The sequence below is a fragment of the Lissotriton helveticus genome, chromosome 1_1, assembly GCF_964261635.1.
Source record: "Lissotriton helveticus chromosome 1_1, aLisHel1.1, whole genome shotgun sequence".
NCBI classification, from domain to species: Eukaryota; Metazoa; Chordata; class Amphibia; order Caudata; family Salamandridae; genus Lissotriton; species Lissotriton helveticus.
In genome coordinates, this window is record NC_136057.1 from 1,102,073,691 (window position 1) to 1,102,099,624 (window position 25,934).

General features: G+C 47.4%; 1 protein-coding gene across 1 annotated transcript in view; it reads left to right on the forward strand.

Moving 5' to 3' along the window:
- BLTP3B (bridge-like lipid transfer protein family member 3B) overlaps positions 1-25,934 on the forward strand; it is a 313,057-nt gene that overhangs the window by 157,249 nt on the left and 129,874 nt on the right. The window contains exons 12-13 of the mRNA XM_078678312.1: positions 5,124-5,265; positions 15,489-15,682. Coding sequence (XP_078534438.1) covers positions 5,124-5,265; positions 15,489-15,682 — 336 coding nt within the window. The remainder of the gene's footprint in view (positions 1-5,123; positions 5,266-15,488; positions 15,683-25,934) is intronic.

Genomic DNA, 25,934 nt, shown 5'->3' on the forward strand with positions numbered 1-25,934 from the left:
GCCGTGGGGGATTCGAGGTTAGTGTATGAAAGTCGCTTTTATTCCCCCTTGGAGATTTGGTGGGTAGACTAATTGAACCACTTCCCGTACTGGGCCTCCTCTGGGAGATTGAGGAATTCAGGTATCTGGGTACACAGATTGTGTACACTGAAGTAGAACATAAGCACTTGAACGTGGACAGAGTTGTTTCAGGTCTGGAGGGCTCAATATGGCTCTGCCTGTCTGTAATTGGAAGGGCGGCAGTGGCCAAGATGGTCTTCCTCCCTCACTGCCTCTACCTTGTCCAGAATGCGATGTTTCCAGTCGGACCTCAGTCTTTTTCGCAAACTGGCTAGTTTACTGATTTTCATTTGTCTGGGCAGCTCAGCAGGGTAGCCCAGTTGGTCCTCAAACGAGACATGGAGGTCTAGCCGTCCCAGATATGCAATTTTATTACTATGCGCGCATTTGCAGCATGCCGCACTGTGGCTGGCGGACCCTGACAGTTGGGGACAAAAGGTTTTTCGCGGATATGCTGGGGGATGATACCTTGGCACACTTGCTGATGTGGGGGTCGTACGTCACAGTGCCCGGTTCCATACTATCCGGCTATGATCTGGGAAGCAATGCTTGAAAAGCAGGGCCCCCTTCAGTTATGACTCGGGGATCTTGCAACGTTCAGGGTGAATTATGTGGATATGTCCATGGAACAACGGAGAGTGGGAGGCTGCCAGGTGGCGGGTGATTTGTACCCCGGCGAGGTTTTTCTCACCTTTCAGGATGCACAAGTGCCTTTGGGTGTAGGATCGGGTCACTACCTTCACTACGCCAAGCTAGAACGCACTGCGAGGAAGGTATGGACTGGATTTCCAGCGGCGCTGCAACCCTTTTGATTGATGGTGGTTTGCTCTAATGGTGGTAGGGGAGACACCTGATTACTTTATTTTATAAAGCGAACAGTGGACATGCTGAGTAACCCTTATGTAGCACGTCGGGCTTGGGAGAGGATTCTGGAGGAGCCCAGTGTGGATGCAGTGTGGGCGCACTTATGTGAACGGTTTCCTGTAATGATAGATTTAAGTTACTACATTTAAATTTTTTACACCGCACTTATGTGACTCTTGGTTAGCTGAATAGGATGGGCTCTTCTAGGGGTGGCAAGATGCAAGCAATGCAGAGAGGTGGAGGCCACCTTTCTGCATTTGGCTTTGACCTGTACTGGAAAGAGGTGGTGCCTAAAATTACGAGGGCTATGAGCATTGCAATCCCATTGACCCCAATAGCTTGCATCTTGGGAGTAGTGGCAAGTCCCAGGAGGCAAAAGATTCCTTATAAGCACCTTCTGCATGTGTTTCCACTGGCTAAATGGTGACTAGCCATTGGTTGGTTGGGCGACAAAGTGTGGCTGTCGTCCTTCTGGCTACAGGATCTACTTGAATGGGGAGTAGCGGAGGCGAGCAAACCAAAGGAGACAGATCTGGGTTGAATCCAACATCGTTCTTTAGCTCACTTTGCCACCCCAGTTTCGACCCAACTATATGCAAATTAGTCTTGACCCTGTGCCTCATGGGAACAGACCAGCCCAAACTGCCAAGTCAGGTTTTCCCTGGACCGGAAACAAGCATCCTGGGACCGGTTTGGGGGTAACACACCTCATCAGCCAGGCCAGCTTTAATCCAGTGGCAAAGTGAGCAAGGGGCCCACATCTGCACCTACCCTGCTAACTTAGGGCAAACAAAGCAAACACAAGGAGACGATGGACGGAGCGCTGAAACTTTTCATACACTCACCCCCAGTCACAGATCTGGCTTTAATCCATTATCGTGCTTTAGCTCACTTTGCCACCCCAGTTCAGAGCCAGCTATATGCAAATCAGTCTTGACCTTGTGCTTCATGGGAACAGTCCATCCCGAACTCCCAAGCCAGGTCTTCCCTGTACCGGAAAGAAGCATACTGGGACCGGTTTCGGGATAACACCCCTCTTTGTTGAGCAATGTCTTGGGAGAGTTCGGCCTTTAACACTTGAGTCCTTTGTGGGGGCTTGAATGTTGTGACATACACTATTATATTTTCTGAGGATAGGGGCCGGGTAGGGTTTGTAAGCTGGCCCACAGCCACCGAATTTATAACTTGGTGTGTGAGCTCGGTATATGTGGAGACCGCATTCCCTTTTAGGGAGATTCCCTTTTTCAGATCACCACTGGAGGCTTCTGTGTTGGTGCATAAGTCCCCTTCCCGGGACAAGGAAGGGCAGCGATCATCATCCTCTGATTGAGAAATGAGGTTTCCGCCAACAACTTCAATTGTTTTAACATCTTGGCTGGCATAGTGCCCATCCGTTGACGCAAGGTTCTGCAACAGTTGCAGATTGTCCTCCGGGGCTGTTAGCGCTCCAGGGGTCTGGAGTTTGAATCTTTTTTGTTTTATAATATTTCCTTATTTCAACAGGGGGATGCTTGATTCTCCATAATCTTTGTTCCCTAGAGAAGATGATCTCAAGAATGATCTTGCACTGCCAAGTTTGTGAGAAAATGTGTGCATTTAATTTGCTGGATTATTTACACGCTAATGGCTAAGTAGCCTAAGCCTTCAGTATGAGGTGCAACACATGACATATATGAAAAAATATATCATGGAGGAATGTGTGAAATTGTGTTGTGTGCCACATCTGTTGCAGAGCCCGCATGTTGTGGCCCTTGTATCGGCATATAATCAGCTAAACACTGTGTCACTTCGCACAATAAATGTGACAATGGACGTTTATTCAGACCACATGCCTCCTCTCTTCTCAATGCCTCTTACTCTGCCCCAGCCCAGAATTAAACATTACTTTTCCATCTACGGTATGTTGGATCCTTATTCATCTTCCATGTGATTGCTACCATTTGCTTGGAAAATGCCAGTGCCAAACCAATTAGTCTGTTACCCGCTTTTTTAGGTTTGGGACACAGGAATCCACACCGTAGACAAACCTCATGCTGACATTCAATCATTTGTCTAGAGACTGTCCTAAATGAGGAGTTTTGTGCCCATTATTCACTTAGTTGGGAGCAACCTCAAACCAAGCGAAAAGAAATCAGCATTGAGCGACTTGCCCCATCTACAAGGCCTAGGCTCCCCCCATATATTTCACCTACTTTCATGTAGGGTAAATATGTCTGATATGGAAAATTAAATTAGGTGCATGTGTATCTCTAGACACAGTGTGCTCCCTTCTCCTTTTGTGATTGACTCTTTGCTGAGTTGTTGGTGTGACGAGCTCCGGGATGCACCTGCGACCTGGAAGTGGTACTAAACCTGTGATCAGCATGGCCAGCACCCCTACATTTCACTTGTTACTGTCTACTGGAGAAGTACAACAATCCTGAAAAATGTGTGTATAGAGATACACAGCACTGGCTGCACCAGCAATGGTGAATATTAAAGACTTTCAACTGAAGTGAGTTATGCCATGCACTTTATTTACCACAATGCATCTGGGTGAATTGTATGCCTGTATGCCAGGCAGTGTGCTCCCTTTTTTTATTGTGATTGGCTCCTTGCTGAGTTTTTGGGCTGAGGAGGTCTGGGATGCACTTGCGCTCTGGAAGTGGCGCTAAACCTGAGAAGACTGTGAGCAACATTGCCAGCACCCCCAAATTTCACTTCTTACTCTATACTGAAGAAGGACAACAATCCTTAAACACATGTCTAGAGATACACGTCACCGGTTGCACCAACAATGGTGAACACTAAAAACTGTAAACTGAAGTGAGTGTTATGCACTGCATTTACCTCAAAGCATCTGGGCTATTTGTGCACTTTTATGCCCGGCAGTGTGCTCCCTCCTCCTGTTGTGCTTGGGTGTATCTGATCTACTCCGTACCATCCCGTCAAGTGTCTTATAAGACCATGTAACCAGGTGCCTACCATTCCCCATTATCATTAGGAGTAGGAGTGGTGCATGTTCTGGGAGCTCCGCTAGTGCCTCAAATCTTCGTGTCATCACTCCATAATTCAGGAATTGACCAGTGCCCAGGCAATATTCATCCATAAAAGTCTGCAGGGGGAAAATGTCCCCATTTGAGTAGCAGTCTCCCACTTGAGAGTTCCAGCCTCTCTTCAGTATGTTAACACTTTAACATATACAGTCAGTATTGGGTCTCCCCACTCCAAGCAATTGGCATTCTGTGTTCTTCCTCTATACATTGGCTTGAGGCTTTATCAGTTATTTCTTAAATTCTTAGGCCGTCCTGCTGGCAGTTAGCTCTGTCACATCATTCTTTGGGACATTTCACTGTCCTTCTAGAGAGTTGTGGCATTGTACTACATTACGAAGCACTGTGTCTATACCCTCTCCCTGTGAAAAAGCTTACTTTGTCAGTCTTTCTTGCCCTCTTCTGTCTTTTCAAGCTTCTCATACTTGTCCCATTCATCTCATGGTCTCCTGCCTGTTCCTTTCCCACTTCTGCTTGATGGTTTCTTTTTTTTTTAATTGTGAGGAACCGGCAGTTGCACACTGCTACCAGACACTTGATGCAATGAATTGATTGGCATGCAGCGCGTACCTTTTCTTCCGCCGTAATCGAAAAAATAGCAGCTGGCCATCTTGGAGGAGTGAATTAATAATAAGAGTATGAGAAATTGAAGATGGCCACTGGTGTGTCAGCATGTATAACACACAAGCTGCTTTTTCTTTCGATGAAAATGTATTTCAAGATTGCTACCCATGTGTGTGAATGTGTACTGATGTACGAGTATTTTTTTTGTAATACTTTTTATTATTTTACTAATGCAAATGTGCAATGCCAATACAAACAAGGATTGACAAAAAACAAGTCGCTATGTGTCTGGCTATTAAATGCACTACCGAGTCGGTTAGAACGTGCTCGTTTATGTTAAACCTACAAAATGGATGTACTCCGTTCCTCTGTGACTAAATCCATATTTTTACTTCCCTAATGTGTCTTTTCCCCAACGGCCTCAAGGTCTTAAAGAGAGTGCTTTGATGTGTGCAATAGAAGCACTGTTTGAGTGGGTAACAGTTTCTGTCGTTGAGCTGAAATCATGATCAAATTCTTTTATGTATTTTAGGCTTTCTATTCTTGATTCTATTTATGTAATAAAACTGGAGTGCTCAACTCATGTTTCCTTGTTTTCCAAAGGTTTCTACAGCAGACAAGTGTCGGTCCTCCCCTAAAACAATGATTTCCTGCAATAAGAAGTCACTTTATCTTCCACCCGAAATGTCAGCAATCCACATAGAATTCACTGAGTACTACTTCCCGGATGGAAAAGATTATCCTAGTAAGAAGCTTGCTACGGCGTTATTAAAGTTTTGACTGACCATGTTAAACCATTTGATATTATATAAATGTACATTAGTAGCTAGTTTTTTACGAAACAAGATGCTGTACTTACAAAGAGTCAGAAAGCCCTTGGGGATGCCTTAGCATAAATGTTGGAATAAGTGTTTAAATGTGTTAGTATTAAGTAACACCCTAAGCGTTGTCATGTTGTGTAACTCTGTATTCGATGGGGCGTGAAGGGTACACACAGAGGAGTAAGTAAACTAAAATTGTGGTGATATCCATCGTTCCTGCATCCAGAGCTGTTTCTTCTTTCGTAGACTGTTCTGAACTGTTCTACCTTATCTTATATTATGTTCTATGAGGCATATTGTACAACACTCCTCTTGTAGCTTCAATGCTTTTTTGTACCTTTGTTCCCTATTTTCGAGGATTCCGAGACACACCAAAGACTGGTTAGGTCTGTGAGCTTTTAGAATGAATGCATGCAACATGGTAGCACGTGGACCACACAAAAGAACTTACAGAATATGTGGGTCTTAAAAGCCCCACTTAAAGTACTGTGATTAGAAATCTGCCCGAGAGAATTCAGCAGCAATTTCACATTGAGGGTCCTATATCGAGAAGGCCAATCATCAAACGTAACTATTTTTTCTTTACAATATATGTGTTATGCTAATTTATAGGTTGACCGGTGATGAGGTTTAATGAATATTGGTTAAAGATCTTGCCAGTGTGTTTGTTGGTAATTCTGCTTTACGTTTTTTAGCTTGCTAAATTGCTGTCATGTTATATAAGTACATTAAGTAGTATTGAGGAGCCATGGTATCCATCAGTTCTCTTATCTGGTCTTTGTGGAATAGGTATAGTTCTGTTTAATGTGGTCTGTTATTGACTAGTGAGTAGCATATTTGGTTAGGTGGATGCTGTTGTGAGCACTGTGATATCCAGGTATGCGGTTTATTTATGCTGTATTGCTTGTGTAGAAGGCCTTGTGCATAGTATAGTGTGCTTTACAGTTTACCCTGTATTCCACGTCACTAGAGTGATTCCTTAGCAATTGTTTCAAGTGCTTGTTTTCATATTAAATCAGGATTTTGCAGGTTGATTTTGTTCCTTCCAGTAGAAATGTGATATACTGCAGAGAAATCTTCAATTTTTCTTAATTGTATTTCAAGTAACATCAAATTGTCTTTCAGCCACATCTAATTGCTTCTGTACCAGTGTTGGCATCAAACAATAATGCAACTTCACCCCTAAGATGATCCTAAAGTGCAAATTTAGTGTCATGCAAATCCCTTATATTAGGTGGATCAACGGCAGCTTAGTTGCTTTGCTGTCATCTAAAAAAGTATTTGTTGATGGTACGTCAAATGCTTATCTGGAAGGTCGTACCTAATACTGCAGTTTTTTTAATGTTTTATTTTCAAATTTGTCACAGACCATAAAAAGCAAACGGTGACCTAGTCACTGTCCGCAACATGAGAAAATGTAACATGCAGTTATGCCAGAGCTTTTGAACGTATGATTCGTGATTCAGTTATCTTCAATCATTGTCATACAATCATCCCGAAAGGGAACCAGCAACTCCCCACAATGAAACCTCATTGGTATGAAACGCTCTCCGATATCCAGTGGGGTCGTATTGTGCCTTGTCCTCTCACCACGGGACCCATAGGCAGGACCCACTGAATTGCTATCCCCATCCGTATGACTCTCTGCAAGTCTGGGGCAACAGTGCATCATGTTCTAGGCACAGTGAAATTGTGGAACTCATTCCCGTTTGATATAAAGAACAGTCCTACATTGCTTTCCTTCAGAGAAGCACTAAAAACCTGGTTGTTATCTAACTAAGCTTCTCTTCTCTGTTATTTCTGGCAATCTACCGCGCCACGCTTAGACACCCTTGGGCATTCGTGCGCTATAAAAATTTCCAATTCAAATCATGTACAGCCACATCTCAATGAAGGACCCAATTTTTTCCATTAAGGGGGTGGAACCTCCCCGTCTAACGCCTCAGCAGCAAGCACATCCCCCTCCTCCTCTGTCACTCCGTGCAACATACTCCCTCACTCCCAACAATCATCTTCCAGGTGCTCATCAGTGCGAACCTCTTTCATATGCCTTAACTCTGTCCAAGCCCATTCCTCCAGGTCCCTAGACCATGCCAGAGTTGTAGATCCAAGAACAGACATCCAGTGAATACCAACCCTACACTTAGTCAGCAAAAGCCCCAACTGAGCAAATCTATATACCACCATACCATCCTTAGGGCATGGAATAAGGACCAGTAGACCGTGCTTAAGCCATATTCTCAAGGTGAATATTGGTAGTTAGTTTTTAGCGACTAATCACCTCTTGCTATTACTGGGTTAAGCCACCACAACTCCATATCATGTGGGTATAGCCCGCTCTGTCCCCCCTGCATCTCGGTCAGAAGAGACATGGGAATTGCAAAGTTGATTCAAGCCCTGGACAGTTCTATGTGACAGGCAGATTTGGATTTCATTTTGGTGGGTTCATCCAATCAATGAACTTAATTCTGTTTTCAATAAGATTCACTTGAGGTCTATAGCAGATACTCAGTTTGATGAGGCTAAACTGGGTCTAAGTTGCTGAATGTCAAGTGCAATGTATAGCTGAGTGTTTGCATATTCATGGATGGTAATATCTACCAATATAAGTGAGAGAACAGTAATCTTCATTAGGGTTCCCGGAATACTATGGATGAGAGAATGGATATGTACGTATTGATTAGCGATGAGACTCAAGACTGTTTCACATTTAGCCCCGACACTAATGCTCTTAATATTTCTCAAAAAGATCTTACCTTCAACATTCATTAAACCGGTCTGAAAAGTTTGGCGGAGGCATTCAGCAGCATATGGCAGGGTTGAATTTGTCCTGAGTGTGACGGGCGGCTCTGTGCCTGCTGCATATGTTATCAGGAGACTACATTACAGAAAGATCACCTGCTGTACTCTATTCTACACTTCCCACATAATGTTTGTTTGTGAGAGCAAAGCAGTTTGGATGTCATGTGCCAACAGCGTCTCTTTGAGGATGTATGCCAGTGCTTAATATGAGCAGGTTGATGTGGTTTGGGCCCACCGGTGCTCTTTTTGGGGGACCAGCACTTATTTTCCCTGAATAGACTGTGATCCAGAGCAAGAGACAAAAATGCAAAAGTGGGGAAGGAGGAGGAAGAGAAAGAGGAAGGCGGAAAAAAGGTGGGAAAGGGGAAGGAAGAGGTGAAAATCAACCTGAAAGTGTGATAGATGGAGTGTTTAGTGGGGAATTAAAGAGAGATGAGATGGAATCGAGGCTACCAGCCTTGGTACCTGGCACACCTTGGTACAGGCTTCAGAGCAAAACATTGGGACCCAGAATGTATTCTTCTACAAATTAAGCACTGGATCAGCAGTGTTTCCCTAGTGTGCCTAGGACTCGCCTAATGTAACAGTAAAATAGTTCCTTTCTGAATGCTTGTCCACAAAAGCAGGAGCTGCGCTACTGAAAAACCCTGCTCTGAAAATAGCAAGACATCTCCATTTTGCAGTCTGTGGTGTCTAACGTAATACCGCACTGGATTTTTGAATTCAGGGTGTACTACAAATGCATGTGGAATATGAACGAAATGTGGAATGCAGTACTCGCAGTATTATACGTTGTGTTCTTCGAAGTGATTTGGAGCATAGAAGAATATATGCAGCGGCGGTTGGCCTAGGTAAACGCGGTGCGGGAGGGTGGGAGGGGGACGATGGAATAGGTATAATTAAATGAATAAATAATACTTATTCCGTTATCTGTTGGCTGCCTCTGCTACCGCTCCCTGCCTGCCTCACCACACTTACCTGTGCCAGCCGCCGCTGAATATATGAATATAACTGAAAACAAACCGAAATTAACCGAGTTTCTATGAATAAAATTATATTGGCATTAAACACAAAATACAGTAGGCATATTAAAAAATGATGTGGGTCAAAAACCAATAATACCAAGACATTCAGAATATTAAAATTGAAACTTTTAAAAAACATTTAAGGAAATAATATTGATCTTAAAAAAAAAATGCATAATAGAGACCGAAATTATAATAGGTATAGAACAATGGCGTGGGTCCTAAAAATAATATTGGTTGCAGAGGGTTATAGGTTCATATCTCAAAACAAGTTCAAGAAAATGAATAGCAGAGACGAACTCCGTACGCAGACCGGGAATTATTTTACCGAAAACGTTGGTTCAGTCGACTCCTCACAAACCATATGGGAGGCCTACAAGATGTTGATTAAGGGCTTAGCTAGGTCGTTAAAGACGGGCTAGACTGTCAAACAGCAAGAACTCTTGGCTCAGGTGGAAACTGACCTCATTGACCAGGAGCGTGAGCACGCGCGTGATCCCTCGCCCGACATCAGCCATAGGCTTCTCCTGAAACAGGATGAGTTTCGGTTAAAATCTAGAGAGCAGATAGTGGCCAGGCATCGAGCGACGCAGCACAGACTTTACGAGTTAGGGGATAGGACAGGCAGGATGCTGGCATGGCTGGAAAGGCGTGAAAAGGGCTCCAGATGGGTTCATAAGCTGACAACGCCGGATGGAGACACGGTACTACACCCGAAATAAATCGTGGAACGATTTGCCGACTACTTTGAAGGGGTGTACTCCCCCTCTACTAGCTATACAGCAGGCGATTCACATCAGCTTCTTGCGGACAGTAATGTACAGTGTCTCTCGGAGACAGATAAAGACGTTCTGGAGGCTGACCTATCCACGGTAGAAATAGGCAAGGCTCTAGGACAACTTAAGTCAGGAAAGGCTATGGAGCCTAACGGTGTTCCGGTGGAGTTTCTGAAGGCTACAGCCTCTTTAACTATACTACATTTGAAAGCCATGTATGAGGAGAGTTTGGAGAAGGGCCAGCTGCCCATTGACCAGCGCCTGGCCACTATAGTAGTTATTTATAAACAAGGAAAACCGAGCGACGATTGTAGCTCCTATAGGCCGATCTCATTGATAAATGTGGAGACCAAGATATTAGCGAAAGTCTTGGCGAATAGATTAGCGACGGTTATCACTTCTTTAGTCCACCCAGACAGGTCTGGCTTTATGCCAGGGCGTAACACGGCTCTCAACTTGCGAAGGGTACACAACGTCATGGCTAGACGACCATACATAGAAGAAGATGCGGCGATATTATCCCTTGATGCCTCTATGACGTTCGACTCCATAGAATGGCCATATCTATTCGAGGTGTTGAAAAGGGCAGGGCTAGGCCCTAAATTTGTGGCTTAGATACGCCTCCTATATACAGGGGTATTAGTACAGGTGAGCGTGAACGGTTTTACTTCCCGAACGTTCGAACTTCGTTGGGGTACGAGGCAGGGATGCCCGTTGTACCCGCTGATCTTTTCCCTCGTACTGGAGCAACTCGCGGCCTGGTTACGTAGAGACGTGATGGTACTTGGCATGCGCTGGGCGAATGATGTGGAAGACCGCATATCGGTCTATGAGGATGATATCCTTCTGTACTTGACATACCCATATAGGTCGATCAGGGTTGTCTCAGACATATTCACGAACTTTGGTAAATACGCGAGATTTGCTATAAACTGGCGCAAGTCAGTCCTTTTCATGCTGAAAGGAGAGGTGCCGCGTCTCCCAGCACAATGTGTGATAACGGTAGCCACTGACGGTTTTCGATATCTAGGGGTCTTTGTTACCTCGGACCCAGCCTGTTTTTATGACTCAAATTTGGCTCCGCCTCTGGCTAGATTGCGTGCAGATGTTAAGCATTGGAGGACCCTACCCTTGACATTGGTGGGGAGGGCGGTGCTTTTTAAGATGCTGGCCCTTCCTCGCTTCCTTTACGTTCTCCACAACTGCCCTTAGAAAGTCCCAGATTCATATTTGAGAGCGGTTGAGGGTGAGATCACCACACTGCCATGGGATGGGAGGGCCCCTAGGAATGCTAGGCAGAAACTGACAAAAAGTTGGTACGATGGGGGCATAGCCCTCCCAGACCTGCAGCATTATTACTGGGCGGTGCATCTGGTGACTGTCAACCATTGAATATATTACCCTCCAGATGACCCAGCGTATACTCTGGGTAGATATCAGACTGACCGTTCGGGTTATTTGGGTGCCCTGTATACCATAGATAAGAAAAATAAAGGGACGTTTTTTGGGCCGACTAAGCACACGCTTGATATTTGTTGCATAGTCACGTCTCGAATGGGCTGGACAGACACATTATCGTTGGCCACACCACTTTGGTTTGCTCAGAAGTTGGGGAGGCTGGGATATCAGCCCAGGTTTGATAAATGGGACCTCATTGGGCTGTCCACAGTGGGAGATTTGGTTAAAAAGGGGGCGATATTGACCTTTAGTGAGCAACAAGGCAAGTATCAATTGGCTCAGGGGGAAATCCACAGATACCTACAAATCAGACATGCTTTATAGGAAGCCTTTCTGTCTTTTACGGATATACTGGAATCTTCCCCTCTAGAAGACCGCCTGCTTGATGGACCTCTTAGATCGAAGGCGATTTCCTTAACTTATAAAAAATTAAGTAACAACCTTCCAGATACCTTCTTGAAGCTCAGGGAGCGCTGGCAATTTGATGTAGGCCCTATAGAGGATGAAGAATGGCAGTCAGCCCTGATGTCCCCACATGAGGCAGCCATTACTCAGAAATTCCGCCTGATCCAACTTAGAATACTTAACCGCTCATACATAACGGGGACAGTTTTGGCAAAAACAGGGGTTAAACCCGACGATAGATGTGGAAGGGGGTGTGGCCAGCAAGCCACGTTTTATCACACCTTGTGGACTTGCCCCAAGGTACGCCCCCTCTGGGAGGGAGCCACAACGCATATGTCCACTGCAGTAGGAAAATAAATAATTCTCACCCCACGACTAGGACTGCTAAACATTTGGGAGGCCACGGACCTAACAGAAATCGAACAACAGTTCACTACACTGGGTTACCAATGGTGAAGAGAGAGGTGGCTAGGGGTTGGGGGGACAAAACCCCGCCTCGTGTCACCTTGTGGGGCAAAGAAATGGACTGGTGCCTGCTGGCAGAGACGGAGGTCTATAAGGCAAGGGGGTGCCCTAAGAAATGGGATAGGAAGTGGTTCCGCTGGAACAGACACAGGGTAGATATATGTGTGTCGCCCACGGTAGAAATGGAAATGCGCAAACAAGAGAGATTGATGGGAGATGTACCTTGAAGGCTATTGACTGATGGTGAATTGTAATTTCTTGATGATATTCTGCAATGTGTCGTTCAATCATGTAATGTACTATTGTGATTTTCCTCAATAACCAATAAAAACAAAAAAGAAATTTAAAAAGAAAATGAATAGCAATGGTAATTGAGCACGATTTAGTAAAGTATGGACCAGCCTTAGGATGGGGTTCATCTGTTCAGTGCACAAATTACATTTGCTGCAGAACCACTGCTAGGACAGGAAACAACCTTTACAACACAGTCATTACATCGCACTAGCAGTCCTTACATCGCAACACCCTTTATATCGCATGTCATTACAACGCAGCCATAACATTGCATGTCACTACAACGCATTTCATTACAATGCATGTCACTATAACGCAGGCATTACATCGCAAGTCATTACAACGCATACCATTACAAAGCATAGTACCCTTACACTATCCAACACTTACCCTACATTTGCACTCACTGGAGTTAGAATAGTAATTTTTACCCCTACACTATCCAACACTTACCCTACTGTTGCACTCACTGGAGTTAGAATAGTAATTTTTACCCCTACACTATCCAACACTTACCCTACTGTTGCACTCACTGGAGTTAGAATAGTAATTATTACCCCTATACTATCCAATACCTACCTTAAATGCAATGTAATAGTATGCATTGTAAAGGTATGCGTTGTAAGGGTATAATGCAATGTAATGGAATGCGCTGTAAAGGTAGTTTTTGAAAATGCAATGTAATGGCATGCTATGTGAAAGAATGCGTTGTAAAGGATGTTGCACTGTAAAAACTGCATTGTAAAGGCATGCATTGTAAATGTATGCGTTGTAACCTCATACATTCTGCTAGGACAATTGTAGTGACCAGAAGCCCGCTGTAGTGTAGGATCCAGTATGCCAAGCCTTATGGGATAGTGTGATTTGCCTAAAATCAAAAGACACATTTTTCTGTGAGTAGAGATGATTACATTTCATTCAAGAAATGCACTGTGCACCACACAAGGCTTTTGACTGTTGTGGGAGAGCTATGGAAGCACCTCACTATGTATTTAGTCTGCAGAACAAGGATGATGACGCACATAAAAAGCCCTACACAACACTGTACCAGAATAACTGAAAGGCCCCATACACTTTCACCAACTCACCAGACACCTACGCTCTGCTACACTTTCACTTGCACACATGCCCGCATCCACAAACGCAAAACTGGAGGTCGCACTTTCTCCTACTCGGCACCCAAGACATGGAACAACCTCCTTCATCACATCAGAGCCTTCCCTTCACTTCTTCGGTGCCACAAGAAGAAGACCTGGCTCTTCGTATAAGCAACTTGGGCACCTCACACCTACACACCTGCCCAAGCGCCTGGATTGCCTCTGGGGTGATCAGTGCGCTATACAAATCAATATAACAAAACATACTGGTCCAATGAGAATAAGTCAGAGAGAGTTAGACTGGGAACGAACCAGTGAGGAACTGTTTGCTCCACATGGCTCACAGTGTGGTAATAAAGCGAGTGTTACAATGCCTTTTCGTTACCAAACATGTGACATTTAGCCCCTCAACTGGGTCTTCAAAATAAGGCATTCCTTCTTCTGCTTTGTAGTGACCCTTCATAATAAGCAAAGGAATGCTTTCAATCTCCGCCATCTGATTAGCGTGCTTCTGAATCGTCTTTTGGAGGAGGCGTGGGTGGTCTATGCTCCCTGACCACCCCTTGCTATAAGAGGGGGTGGTGAAATGCAGACAAGGGCTCCACATTTTGTAAGGGTCACCCCAATACATGTGACATTTAGCCCCTCAACTGGGTCTTCAAAATAAGGCATTCCTTCTTCTGCTTTGTAGTGACCCTTCATAATAAGCAAAGGAATGCTTTCAATCTCCGCCATCTGATTAGCGTGCTTCTGAATCGTCTTTTGGAGGAGGCGTGGGTGGTCTATGCTCCCTGACCACCCCTTGCTATAAGAGGGGGTGGTGAAATGCAGACAAGGGCTCCACATTTTGTAAGGGTCACCCCAATACTTTAAAGCAGTCCCCTATTGTGGATGCCCAATAACCATGCTTGAAGGCCTTTATGTCCACACCCAATGGTCTTATGTGGATAGGAAAACACACTTACTCGACAACTGGTTACCTGCAACGTTTGTATGTGCTAGGAACGTGGCTGCGCTTGGATTACTATTGCTGTTCTCTTGATCTCCTTGATCTCCTTGTCTACTTATGTTTGTGTAGAAATCAATGTTTGAGCTACAAGTCATTAAGCTCTAAACTTTCTATCAAAAGCAGAATTTTGAACTATAACATGTGAATGCTCAACTAAGCTTCAAAAACTAGAATCAAAGGGTTTGGGAAAAGCTTGACAGCCAAATGCCTACAGCCAACTTTAAAAGTGGATTTAATACAAAACCCTGGTTTTGCTACAGATTTACGAGATTCTCTTATATGTAAATGTAAATGTATTGCGACTTATATAGCGCACGTATCACCCGAAGGTATCAAGGCGCTTGCTTAGGGAACCCGTCCTGGTATTCCCCTGTGAGATACCCCGGCAGGGTATCCACAAGGTGAAAGCCAGGCATCCCGCCGCGAGGGGCCGTAGTGGAGATTAAGCAAGCTATTGCCCAGAGTCGCAGATTGTGACCCCGTGAGTCGAGTAGGCACCGGAGCGAGAATTGTCGAGTCTGTGGAATTTTTTGAGCCCGAGACCCGCCGAGGCGGGGAATCGAACCCTGGTCCACGGCCGATCTCAGCTTCCGGGTCTGCCGCCTCTAACCACTGAGCCACGTAACATGCTCACACATACTGGTTTTATTAGACTATAAGATCTATCCTTGAATAATGACAACTGATTGGTAGGTGGGGTTGGCGCATAAGTTAGTGTTTGTGCCTGCAAAATTGTTTTATTGGAAGTTTTTAAAAGAATGTTCTTGAAATTACTACTTTTGTAATGTTGCATTTACCATCTTGTTCCCCCTTCAGTTCCCTGCCCCAATTTGTATGTCCAGCTGAATGCCCTGCAGGTAATTCTGGATCACAGAAGTATCCTTTGGCTCAACCAGTTTGTCTTGGATTTAAGACAGAGTCTTAGTCAATTCATGGCTATGTACAAACTAAATGACAGTTCTAAATCTGAAGAGCATATTGATGTCCGAGTCGACGGGCTAATGCTAAAGGTAACATAAAAACAGATTAGTCCTCTTACATTGACATGCTGGAACTTTTTATACCATATTGTATGTTATGGTGTGCTTTTACAATCATACCGATGAAAGAATGTATGTTTGCATTATTATTTGTGAAAAAGTCGATTTTTCCATTGTGTATTTTACTGAGTACGAGTTTTCTGGTTTCTGATCTTTAATTACTCTTGTCTGGTTTCTTACCTGGCCAGAACCAACATGTTCTGGGCTATGATATTGTGAACTCGAACTTCAAAGTCCATCTTGTGTACTTGGAGAAGGGCAGAAAATCTCTTACGGTAAAAAGACTTCGGGCCGGATTATGAGTTTGGTGGTCCGATGGACATCCAAAACCACAGTGGCGGTGTGGCCCAACTGCCTTATTTCAAGTTGGACCTCCATGGGACTGCTTCCACTGCCAGGGATCCGTGATCCCTGGTGGTCCTGGTGGTCTTGCACCAGCCTGAGGCCCGCAACATGCTGGCGGTGCTGCTGCGGCACCGCCAATCATATTCAAGTCTCCTCACTGCCACAGTTTTAATGTCGGTGAGCCTGCCATGAAAACTGTGGCAGTGAGGAAACTGCCTCAGGGTCATGGGATGCATGCAGGGGGGCACATGGTGTGCCCCTCTGTGTGTATGCACCCCAGTTCCTGCTCAGCATGGACTACACCAGTCCATGACATGCAGAAACAAGCTTTGGAGTTCCCATTGTGGTGTCTTTCTAAGGCTCACCACCTGGAGCCACCAAAGCACCGCCCGCCAGACAAGGAGAAAACTCCTAATCTGCCAGGTGGGCGGCAGTGGAGTTTGGTGGTGTGGGAGCAGACTGCTGGCATGGCGGCCTGCTCCCACACTGCCAAACTTGTAATCAGGCCCCTTAGATACTAAATATTTGACCCTAGCCCCTTTACTTTCACTGCACCCTCTTCTGGAATGCCATTTTTCTAGTTAAGGTCTTTTTCCACAGTATGTACTATTTAGTAGTTATCTCTTAAATGGTTCTGATATGTACAGTTTGGACGCATTTTTCTGAAGTCTGCAGAAGCTGCTGTTCAATTGTTTTTTAGCTACATATTAGTTATCCAAATGTAACTGTAAATGTAAATGTACATGGCTTTGTATAGCGCAAATCACCACTGGTTTCTAAGCGCTTGCTTAGGGAACCCGTCCTGGTATTCCCCTGTGAGATACTTCTCCACAAATTAAAGGTCATCTTCCAATTCAAACCCTTTTTCTTTGAAACACACTGAAAGTTTGGAACTGGATATTTGAAAGCCAATCCTTAAATTCAGAGACAGATCCTCAAGATCATCAACGGGGACCCGTCCCTCAGAACGGCAACATGCAAGGTGATCTCATGCTGATGTGGGTGTTGGAGGCTCTCGGTCTGCCGCCAGCCTGGCTAAATCATCGGAGCAGAGCTGTGTACCACTGGCCTCAGAGACTCCACCATGAACATCCTGGAAAAATCCAGGAAACGAATGGACCAATCAAATGGAGCCTCACGAAACCCTTGTCCTAGATGCTACAGCAAACTACAACTGTGAATCAGCTGGCTCCATGCCACGCAATGATTGACAAGCCTTCCCCTCCCGGCATCCATCCCCTCCTCAGCTCTCCAGCCGGATGAGAGTTCTTTAGAAATTAATTGGCATCTCTTCATACGTTTCACCTTTTCCCTCTACCTACCCTTTTCCCTTCTACCCTCTTCTACTTTATTTTCTTTTTATGTGCTCCTTAACTATAGCAGTTGTTTACTTAGATACAGTTGGTGGAGTGAGAGTTCTCTATTCATGACCTCAGACTTTTTGGTATTAGGAGTGAGGATGACCATCAGAACTCCTGCATAGTGCAACAATAACTAGCTTTATAGAGTATATTTATAGTTTTTTGGGAGAAGTAGGGTTTCAGGTAGCAGGAAACCCTGTGACCCGTTATGATTCAACATGATCACACCTAATGGACAGATAATCTTGTATAATATTTAGATATGTTTAACTAGTTTGGCGGGAGAAAGGTTCTGATTAGAGTTTTCATGTTATACATGTGGTTTACTGTGCAGAATAATGTTGCAGCAAGTTCTCACTGTTTGGCACCACAATGAAATAATGTGTAGCCTGGTGATTTCCTGTTACAATGGTTACGAAGTGGGATCAGGCCTTTATGTTCTATTTGAAGACACAAACTTGGGCACACAATACAGGATACTAATGTGGAGAGTCGGTGGGTTGAATGCTTAAATTAAAAGATATAGAGTACTGTCTTTTCTCAGAAGACTCAAAGTAGACATTGCATCTATACAGGAGACCCAGCACCTCATTGATACAGAGGCATTAAAAGTAAATGAGAAATGGCGGGTTCCGTCTTTCTAACTTTTCTCCTATGCAAGAGTGGTATTAAATCTGGGTGGCAGCAGACGTCATCTTTAAATTAGGTTATTCTGAGGCAGACATGGAGGGGCAGTATCTCCTTTTGTATGACATGTTAGATGAGAGAGAGCTTTGCATTCTGAATGTCTGTGCTGCTAACAGTGATGATAAACTGTTTAATTACAAAATTCAGGACCCACTTGCTATGTACACTGATGTCTTGAACATATGAACGGGTAATTTCAACTGCATAACAGATAGGACTCTTGATAAATCTCCACCTAAAAATGGTACCAAGGCGGGAATAACACTAACACTGACTGAAGTTATGGGGATAACAGTGTGTACCCAAATCTGGAGAGTGTTTTATCCGGCCTCTAAAGAATACTGTTGTCACTCCTTGACCTAAATTAATTATAGTAGGTTGGATCGCAACTTGGTTTCAGGGCTGGACAGTCTAGCGGTGTGCTCAGCTCATAACCTGGTGTAGATTCCTGTTGGATCTCTCACCTCAACTAATATGCATTGGGGGGAGTGGTTGCGGCATAATTCTCATGAACACTCCCATCTGGGGCCCTCACAACCTTGTATGCCTAGAAGACCTAGGCCCAGGAATTGTGATTTACCTCCATTTAAGTTAGGGCACTACTGGCCCTGGGGGGAATGAGTAGGAAGCACTGAAGTCAGTGTTGAGGGGTGGTGTCTGGGACTGATATATTGGGTCAAAGGCCAACTTCGAAAGGAATTCATAGTGCAAGAGGCATTACTGGCTGAGATGCTGAAGAGATTGCCTACCTCTCCTGATTGCGCAGCTGCTGTGTGTCCGTTAGTAGGGCCCTCTGGGTGCCACCTTCATAGGCTTCGAGAACCCTCCAGGAATGTGTTCTCTCTCTCACTATGAGAGAAGGTATCATATATACGAGGCTAGAACATGGCCATGACTTGATGGATCCATTATCCTCTCACCCCTTGTACATGATTTATTCAGACACTAACACGTTGTGCAGGGTACTGGCCACCAGATTGAGCGATGCACTTGAGAATCTGTTTCATGAGGATCAGCATGTCGCTGAGACTGCCCACAGAACATCAATATAATAAGCCAGCTGACACATGTAATGCACTCTGTTCAGGATCGAGAAGAGGAAATGGTATTGGTGTTTGTTGACCTAGAGAAGGCTTTCAACACCCTTAACTGGGAATATTTAAAGGAAGTCCTTATTTGGGGCTGCCCAGAGATCTGTGGCAAGGCTTTTTTTTTTATTTATTTTAATTTATTTTTATTTTATTGACAAGGAATTTTTAAACCTTACAATATAGAATTGGCATTTAGACAAAGTAGAAAAGAAAAAAAATTACATTCATTACAACATGCATTACATTATAGATACATTTATATTGAAAACATAAAACAGACTTAGCCCGATCTCAAAAATAAAAAAAAAACAGGCCAAGAAAGACACGTACACCAATATCTTAATATTTCAGTTAATCCATTCTGCTACCGGCGCCCAAATCTTTAATGCCATTTGTCTCCTCCTCCCACCTTTACAAGAAAAAAGGGAGAATGTGAGCCTGTGAATAGCTAACAATCTAGCTCGCCGGTTCGAGAAGGTAGGAGCTTCAGAGGACAGCCATTGAGACGTTATACACAGCCGGACCTGTGACATAGCTATAAACACAAAGGCAGATTCATATCACGTATTCAGACCTTCTTCATTATTACAAACATCAAACCCGAATATCACTAATGCTGGGGTCAGAGTGCAGCTGATCTTGAGTGTAGTATTGATGAAGCGCTCGATATCTTCTAAAAAGCTAGTAAGGGAAGGACAAGAATAGAACATATGGGGGCGTGGCTTGACGGGCGAAGATGGCGGTCGCAGCCTAGCAGAGCTCCCGCCGGCCCGGACATTATCCGTCTATTTATCCTGGCCCCTAAGCCCATCCCGCCATACCTTAGCGGGGCGAGTGTTGGCGGTAGCACTGAGAGCCCTCCGGCTCCACGAGCGGCTTCCCTGGGCGATCCGGCGGGGCTGCGCTGCCGGCGGAGACGTGCGGCCTGGTCTTTGCCGCCGAGGCCGGGCCCTCAATTTTGGAGCAGCTGTGGAGGTTTGGCCGGGCCGGCGGACTACTCGGCTGGCGGGCTGGCCCCGGGCGGCGGAGGCTCCGGAGTGCTGTGGCTGGGCGCCGAACTGACTCGCTGCACATCGGGGACGCATTTGGAGGGCCTGGAAGGTGCAGAGGCCTACATCACTGCCGGTAAGCCGGGGCCTAGATTTTCGCGCTCCCCCGGGGCCGGCTGCAGACCGAGCCGGCGCTGACAACAGGAGGTGTCTGGGTGCCTCAGTGACTGTGGAGATGGCGGCCGGCTGTGGGTGGCGCCGCTGGGCTGCTTTCTGGAGCGAACCCCTTGGCCATATCACAAATTGAGGTGCAGGACCTACCTGAGGCAGCCTGCAGGCTACATTGATCCTCCCCCAGGACGTTGTTGGCGCGGCCGGCAGTGGGGCTGTTGGGGCGCCCGGAGACCTGCGAGACCTGCGGGGTCCGGGGCGGTCCGCTGAGTGACCCACGGTGTGGCCGAAGAGAGGGGAGAGAGGGAAGCGGCCTGGCGACTGACCTCCATCAGCCCATTGACGCTGCCCGGACTTGGCTGGGGGCTGATTCCTCTCCGGGTTTGCAGGACCATAGACAGACCCACTCATCGGTGGAAGACCTCCCCCGCCCCTCTGCGGATCCTTCTGATACTGTGGCCCCACAGCTATACACAGTCATGACCAGAGGAGGTGGCGGCCCGCCCAAACAGGGACCCATAGACAAGTTTACAGGGCCCAGCGGAGGGTCTGGAGCGCCCGGTGGTGGCGGTGGAACAGGGCCAGATAATGCGGCGCTCATGGCGGCGATCACCCAGTCCAGGGATATGCTGGACGCAAAGATTGGTGCAGTGGGCGCGGACGTGACCCTGCTGCGACAAGATCTGCGAAATGCCGTGGAACGGATTACGGAGACGGAGTCGAGGATCTCGGTGGTGGAGGACGATGTGGGGACCCTGAAACGCAAGATGGCTGCGATGGAACACGTCCAAAAGAACCTTGAGACCCAAGTGGAGGATGCTGAAGGTCGCGCACGTAGAAACAACCTACGCTTCGTTGGTTTTCCGGAGAGGTGCGAGAAGGACAATATGGAACTGTTTCTAACCCGCTGGCTGGAGAGCTGGCTCCCCACAGGGGCCCTTTCCAATTGCTTCATAATTGAACGTGCACATCGCGCCTTAACACAGCGACCGCCGGAAGGGGAACGACCCAGGGCTGTAATCGCCAGACTGTTGAACTATCATGATCGGGACGTGATCCTACGAGAGGCGAGGGCCAGAGACTCCATCATGTACGAAAATCGGAAGATCATGATCTTTCCTGACTATACCAGGTTAGTGCAGCAGCAGCGTCGTTCCTTTTTAGATGCCAAAGCCAAATTACGTGGATTGAAGATCCAATATTCCCTGTTGTACCCGGCCTGCCTGCGGGTTGTCTATCAGTCCCGAACTCACTTTTTCGATTCTCCTGAGGATGTCTTCAAGTGGACTGACGAATCTGTGCCGATCAGGCCACATGCCCATCCGGGTCTGAATCCTGGTGCCCCTGGAGGTTCGTCGCAGGAGCGGAAGGGCCAGCCGGCCCGAAACGGACGACATCGGAGGTCCCGGTCGAGGAAGAGGTCCGCCTCCGCCGGCGCGACTCAAGATAGTGGGCCTATTGCATCTGACCAATCCGAAGATAATTCTTGAGTCCCTGGGCAGGACTACACTACTCGGCTGATGCAGTGAACTCGAACTGCCGGAGGGCCCACGGCTGGGCCTCGTCCCTGGAAGTGCGGGCGCTGCCCACAGTATTTGTTCTCGGGGATGATTTAGTTGTAACTGGGGTTGCGGATAGGGGCTTAGGGGTGACTTGATGGGGGCCTCCAACCACCACGTGTTGTGGGTGTTGGCTAGGGGAGGGGCGGGATTTGCTGTTCTTAGGGGGTGTTGGGATCCATTGGTATGGTTGGTCTTGGGCCCTCTGTTTTGGACCCGGGGCTGCCCATGCCGCGACAGGTACATCAATGTTCTATGAGGTATAGGGGTGGAGGGTGTTTGAGGCAGGGGATGGGGGAGGGACCTGTGGGAACAGGGATGACTGAGAAGGGAGGGCAAGTTGGGGTTGTTACTGTTGGTGTTGGGAGGGTCTGGGACGAGCGGGGGGGGAAATGCACGTGCTGTTTATTAAGGACCTGGAGAAAGTGCGAGGTATGTGGGGGTGGCACAGGAGGCCTACTTGTTGGACCTCACTTGACTATGGCTGATATGACTCATGGACTCCCCGTAGAGTCCCTACGGATAATCACCTGGAATGTCAGGGGGATGCTGGATACTATTAAAAGGGGAGCTGTTTTACGTTGGGGGAAGAGGGAATCTGCTGATGTACTCTTGCTCCAGGAAACACACATGATGGGCTCTAAAGTACTTAGCTTGCAGAGGTTTGGATATCATCAGGTCTTTCATGCTGGTTTCGTCAGGGGGTCCAGAGGGGTTGCTATTCTGGTACACCGCAGAGTGGCCTACGTCCATGAGAAGCAGTGGGCGGACCCTCAAGGCCGCTATATATTTATCAAAGGTATGGTGGGGGCTGAGCCGGTGGTCTTTGGAAGTGTCTATGCCCCCCCTCCTCTGCAGTGGGCCCTGTCCGAGAAGCTGTTCACGGTGTGGGATGATATCCCGGAGTCCTTGGCTGTGGTTGGGGGCGACTGGAATGAGGTGATGGATGTTTGTGTGGACCGTCCGAGGCAACGGGGGGTGCTCGCTGGCCCTTCTCCAGGTTCCCCTACCCGATTACAAGCTATGGTTGAGGGATTGGGATGGGTGGATGTGTGGCGACATATGCATCCAGCAGCGCGCGAATACACGTATGTTTCTGCGGTGCACGGCTCGTTCTCGAGACTGGATTATGTGTTTGTGCCTGGTGTTTGTCTGAGCAGGGTGCGTGACGCTGCGATACTTCCACGAGGACTATCGGATCATTCCCCGGTATCGATCACTGTAGAACTCCTTAAGAAGCGGCAACCTTTCCGATGGAGGATGTCCTCGTGGCATCTTCATCAGCCCGGTTATGTCCAACATCTGCGGGAAGCCGTCGCCCACTACTGGCGGGAAAATCTAGTGGACGGTATGGACGTGGCGGTAGTGTGGGAGGCCATGAAACCCACTACGACGAGAGTCGACCACTACAGCTGCCAAACTCGTAGAAGAACTGGAGCAGCGGAGTCGGGGAGGGGGAGACGAGGTAGCGATACGGTTCCTTCTCCAAGCACAACAGTCCTATGCCTCTCTATTGATGAATGAGGCTAAGCAGGCGTGGCTGGCCACGCGGAGCAGAGTATACCAATGGGGAGATAAGTCCGGTACCATGCTCCATAGGTTGTGTCAGCAACGTCTCCAACCGATCACGCTGCCGGGCCTCACTGCTGAGGACGGAGTGACGATTACCGACCCGGCTGTGCTTGCAGCAAGTTTTGCTGATTATTTTAGGTCGCAGTATGCCCCGCGAGACTGTCTCCACGTAGACGACGTAGCTAAATTCATAGACGACTTGCCGCCTCGGGCTGTGTCCGACGAGGCCAGGAAGGCGCTCGATGCTCCCCTTACGGCCGAGGAACTAGGGGAGGCACTGAGCCAACTTAATGTGGGGAAAGCACCTGGACCGAAAGGCTACCCCTGCGAATTTTTTAAGAAATTCCAGCTTCTCCTGGGATCCCATTATCGGTGCGCACTGGAGGTAGCACGTGAGCGGGGCAGATTGCCTCCTGACTGGCGCCACGCCGAAATTGTGGTATTTCAAAAGCCTGGCAGACCCCCTGACAGACACGACTCGTATCGCCCCATCTCATTGCTCAATATAGAAGCTAAAATACTGGCAAAGGCACTGGCGAACCGCTTACTCCTATATATGGCGGACCTGGTCCATCCTGAACAGGCAGGCTTTATGCCTCACCGTGCGACACGGCACAACATCCGGCGCGCACAAGCAGCGGTGGATGCGATGGGGACCTCGGGGGAAAGAGCGGCTCTGTTACTGGCGGACATCCATAAGGCGTTTGATTCCGTTAGCTGGGCGTACCTTTTTGCGCTCCTGTCTCGCCTCAACCTGGGCCCAGTGTATCTGTCATATATTTCACTGCTCTATACCGATATTACGGCGTCCGTTCGGGTCGCTGGGGCCATTTCGGAGGCGTTCTCCATTGGACGGGGGACCCATTGTCCCCGTACCTGTTTGCCCTGGCCATGGAGCCTCTGGCCTCTTGGGTGCGCATAGACGCACAGATCCGGGGTTTTGTTTGGACTGAAACTCTTTTCGATAGAATTGCCTTGTATGCGGACGACGTCCTCTTCTTCCTCACTGACTTGAGTCGCTCGGGGCCCCGAGTGTTAGAAATCATGCGGATCTTTGGAGAGGTCTCGGGCCTTTATTTGAATTTAGGCAAATCCACCCTTTGGGTGCTAGGAGGCGCAGCGGAGATAGGCCCCTGGGCGACAGACTTACAGCAGGCAACCGACGGTCTGAAGTATTTGGGGGTGTTCCTCTCGGAATCCATACATACCACGTGGGAACGCAACATCGTGCCCGTGTGGGATAAGGTTCAAGCGGATATTAAAACTTGGTCCCGGATGCCCCTAACCATTTTCGGTAGATCCGCAATATTCAAGATGGTGGCTCTTCCGCGTCTATTGTACCAATTACAGAACTATCCTCATCCCATCCCTCCCCAGTGGTTTCGGCAGGCTAACTCTGCGTTAAGTCGCTTCCTGTGGGCTGGGGGCGCGGCCAGGGTGGCACTACGGACGTGCTTCCTCTCCACGTATTGTGGTGGCTTAGCCACCCCGGATCTGCTGTCTTATTATCAGGCCTCACAGCTGCTAATACTCAATGAGTGGTGGTATGGTGACAGGGGAGACCCGGCATACGCCCTGGAGCGCTCATTGATGGGCGATATTACATTACACACGATTCTTTACTCAGCCCGGCTGCGGCGGACATTACCGTGCGTCACGAAAGTTGTCTTTGCCGTGTGGCGGCAGGCATTACGTCGCATGGGTTGGTGGGGTAAACTGACTGCTGAGACGCCGTTGTGGCATAACGGACGACTCCCCGAACTGACGACACTCCCGGGGTTCGACGGCTGGGAAGCGATTGGGATATCGATGTTGGGACATGTCATGTCCGGGACTACTCTTAAGTCGTTCCAGGAACTCAGCGCTGAGTTCTGTATGCCCCAAACCCAATTCTTTCGTTACTTACAATTCCGTCATGCACTCACGCCCAGCATTGCTGATCTGGACTCGCTCCCTGAGTTTAGCCCCATTGAGGCGAAGGCATTCATGGGAGACCTTGGCGATAAGAAGGTCTCTCGCATCTACCAGACGATGGTAACCCACTGCTCTTCTACCCTGCTTCCTCTGAAGGCAGCTTGGGAGGCTGACATTGGACCCCTAGATGAGGATGACTGGAGGGAGGCCTTAGAGTCCCCGCGAGGAACTGCGATAGCGATGCGGCTTAGATTGATTCAATTCAAGTACCTCCATAGGTCTTATTATACCCGGGAGCGACTCTGGAAGGCTGGACTGATTGGCTCGCCGGAATGTCTGCGGTGCGGCGCTGCTGTGGGTACGCTGCTGCATACGGTGTGGTCATGTCCTAGACTGATTGGATTCTGGAGGGGTGTATGGAATTGCCTGTCTGAAGTTTTGGGATGGGACCTCCCACGCACTCACCGCTTAGGTTTACTCCACATACTTGAAGGAGTTGGTGGGAACATATACAAACGCCACCTATTGCTCTT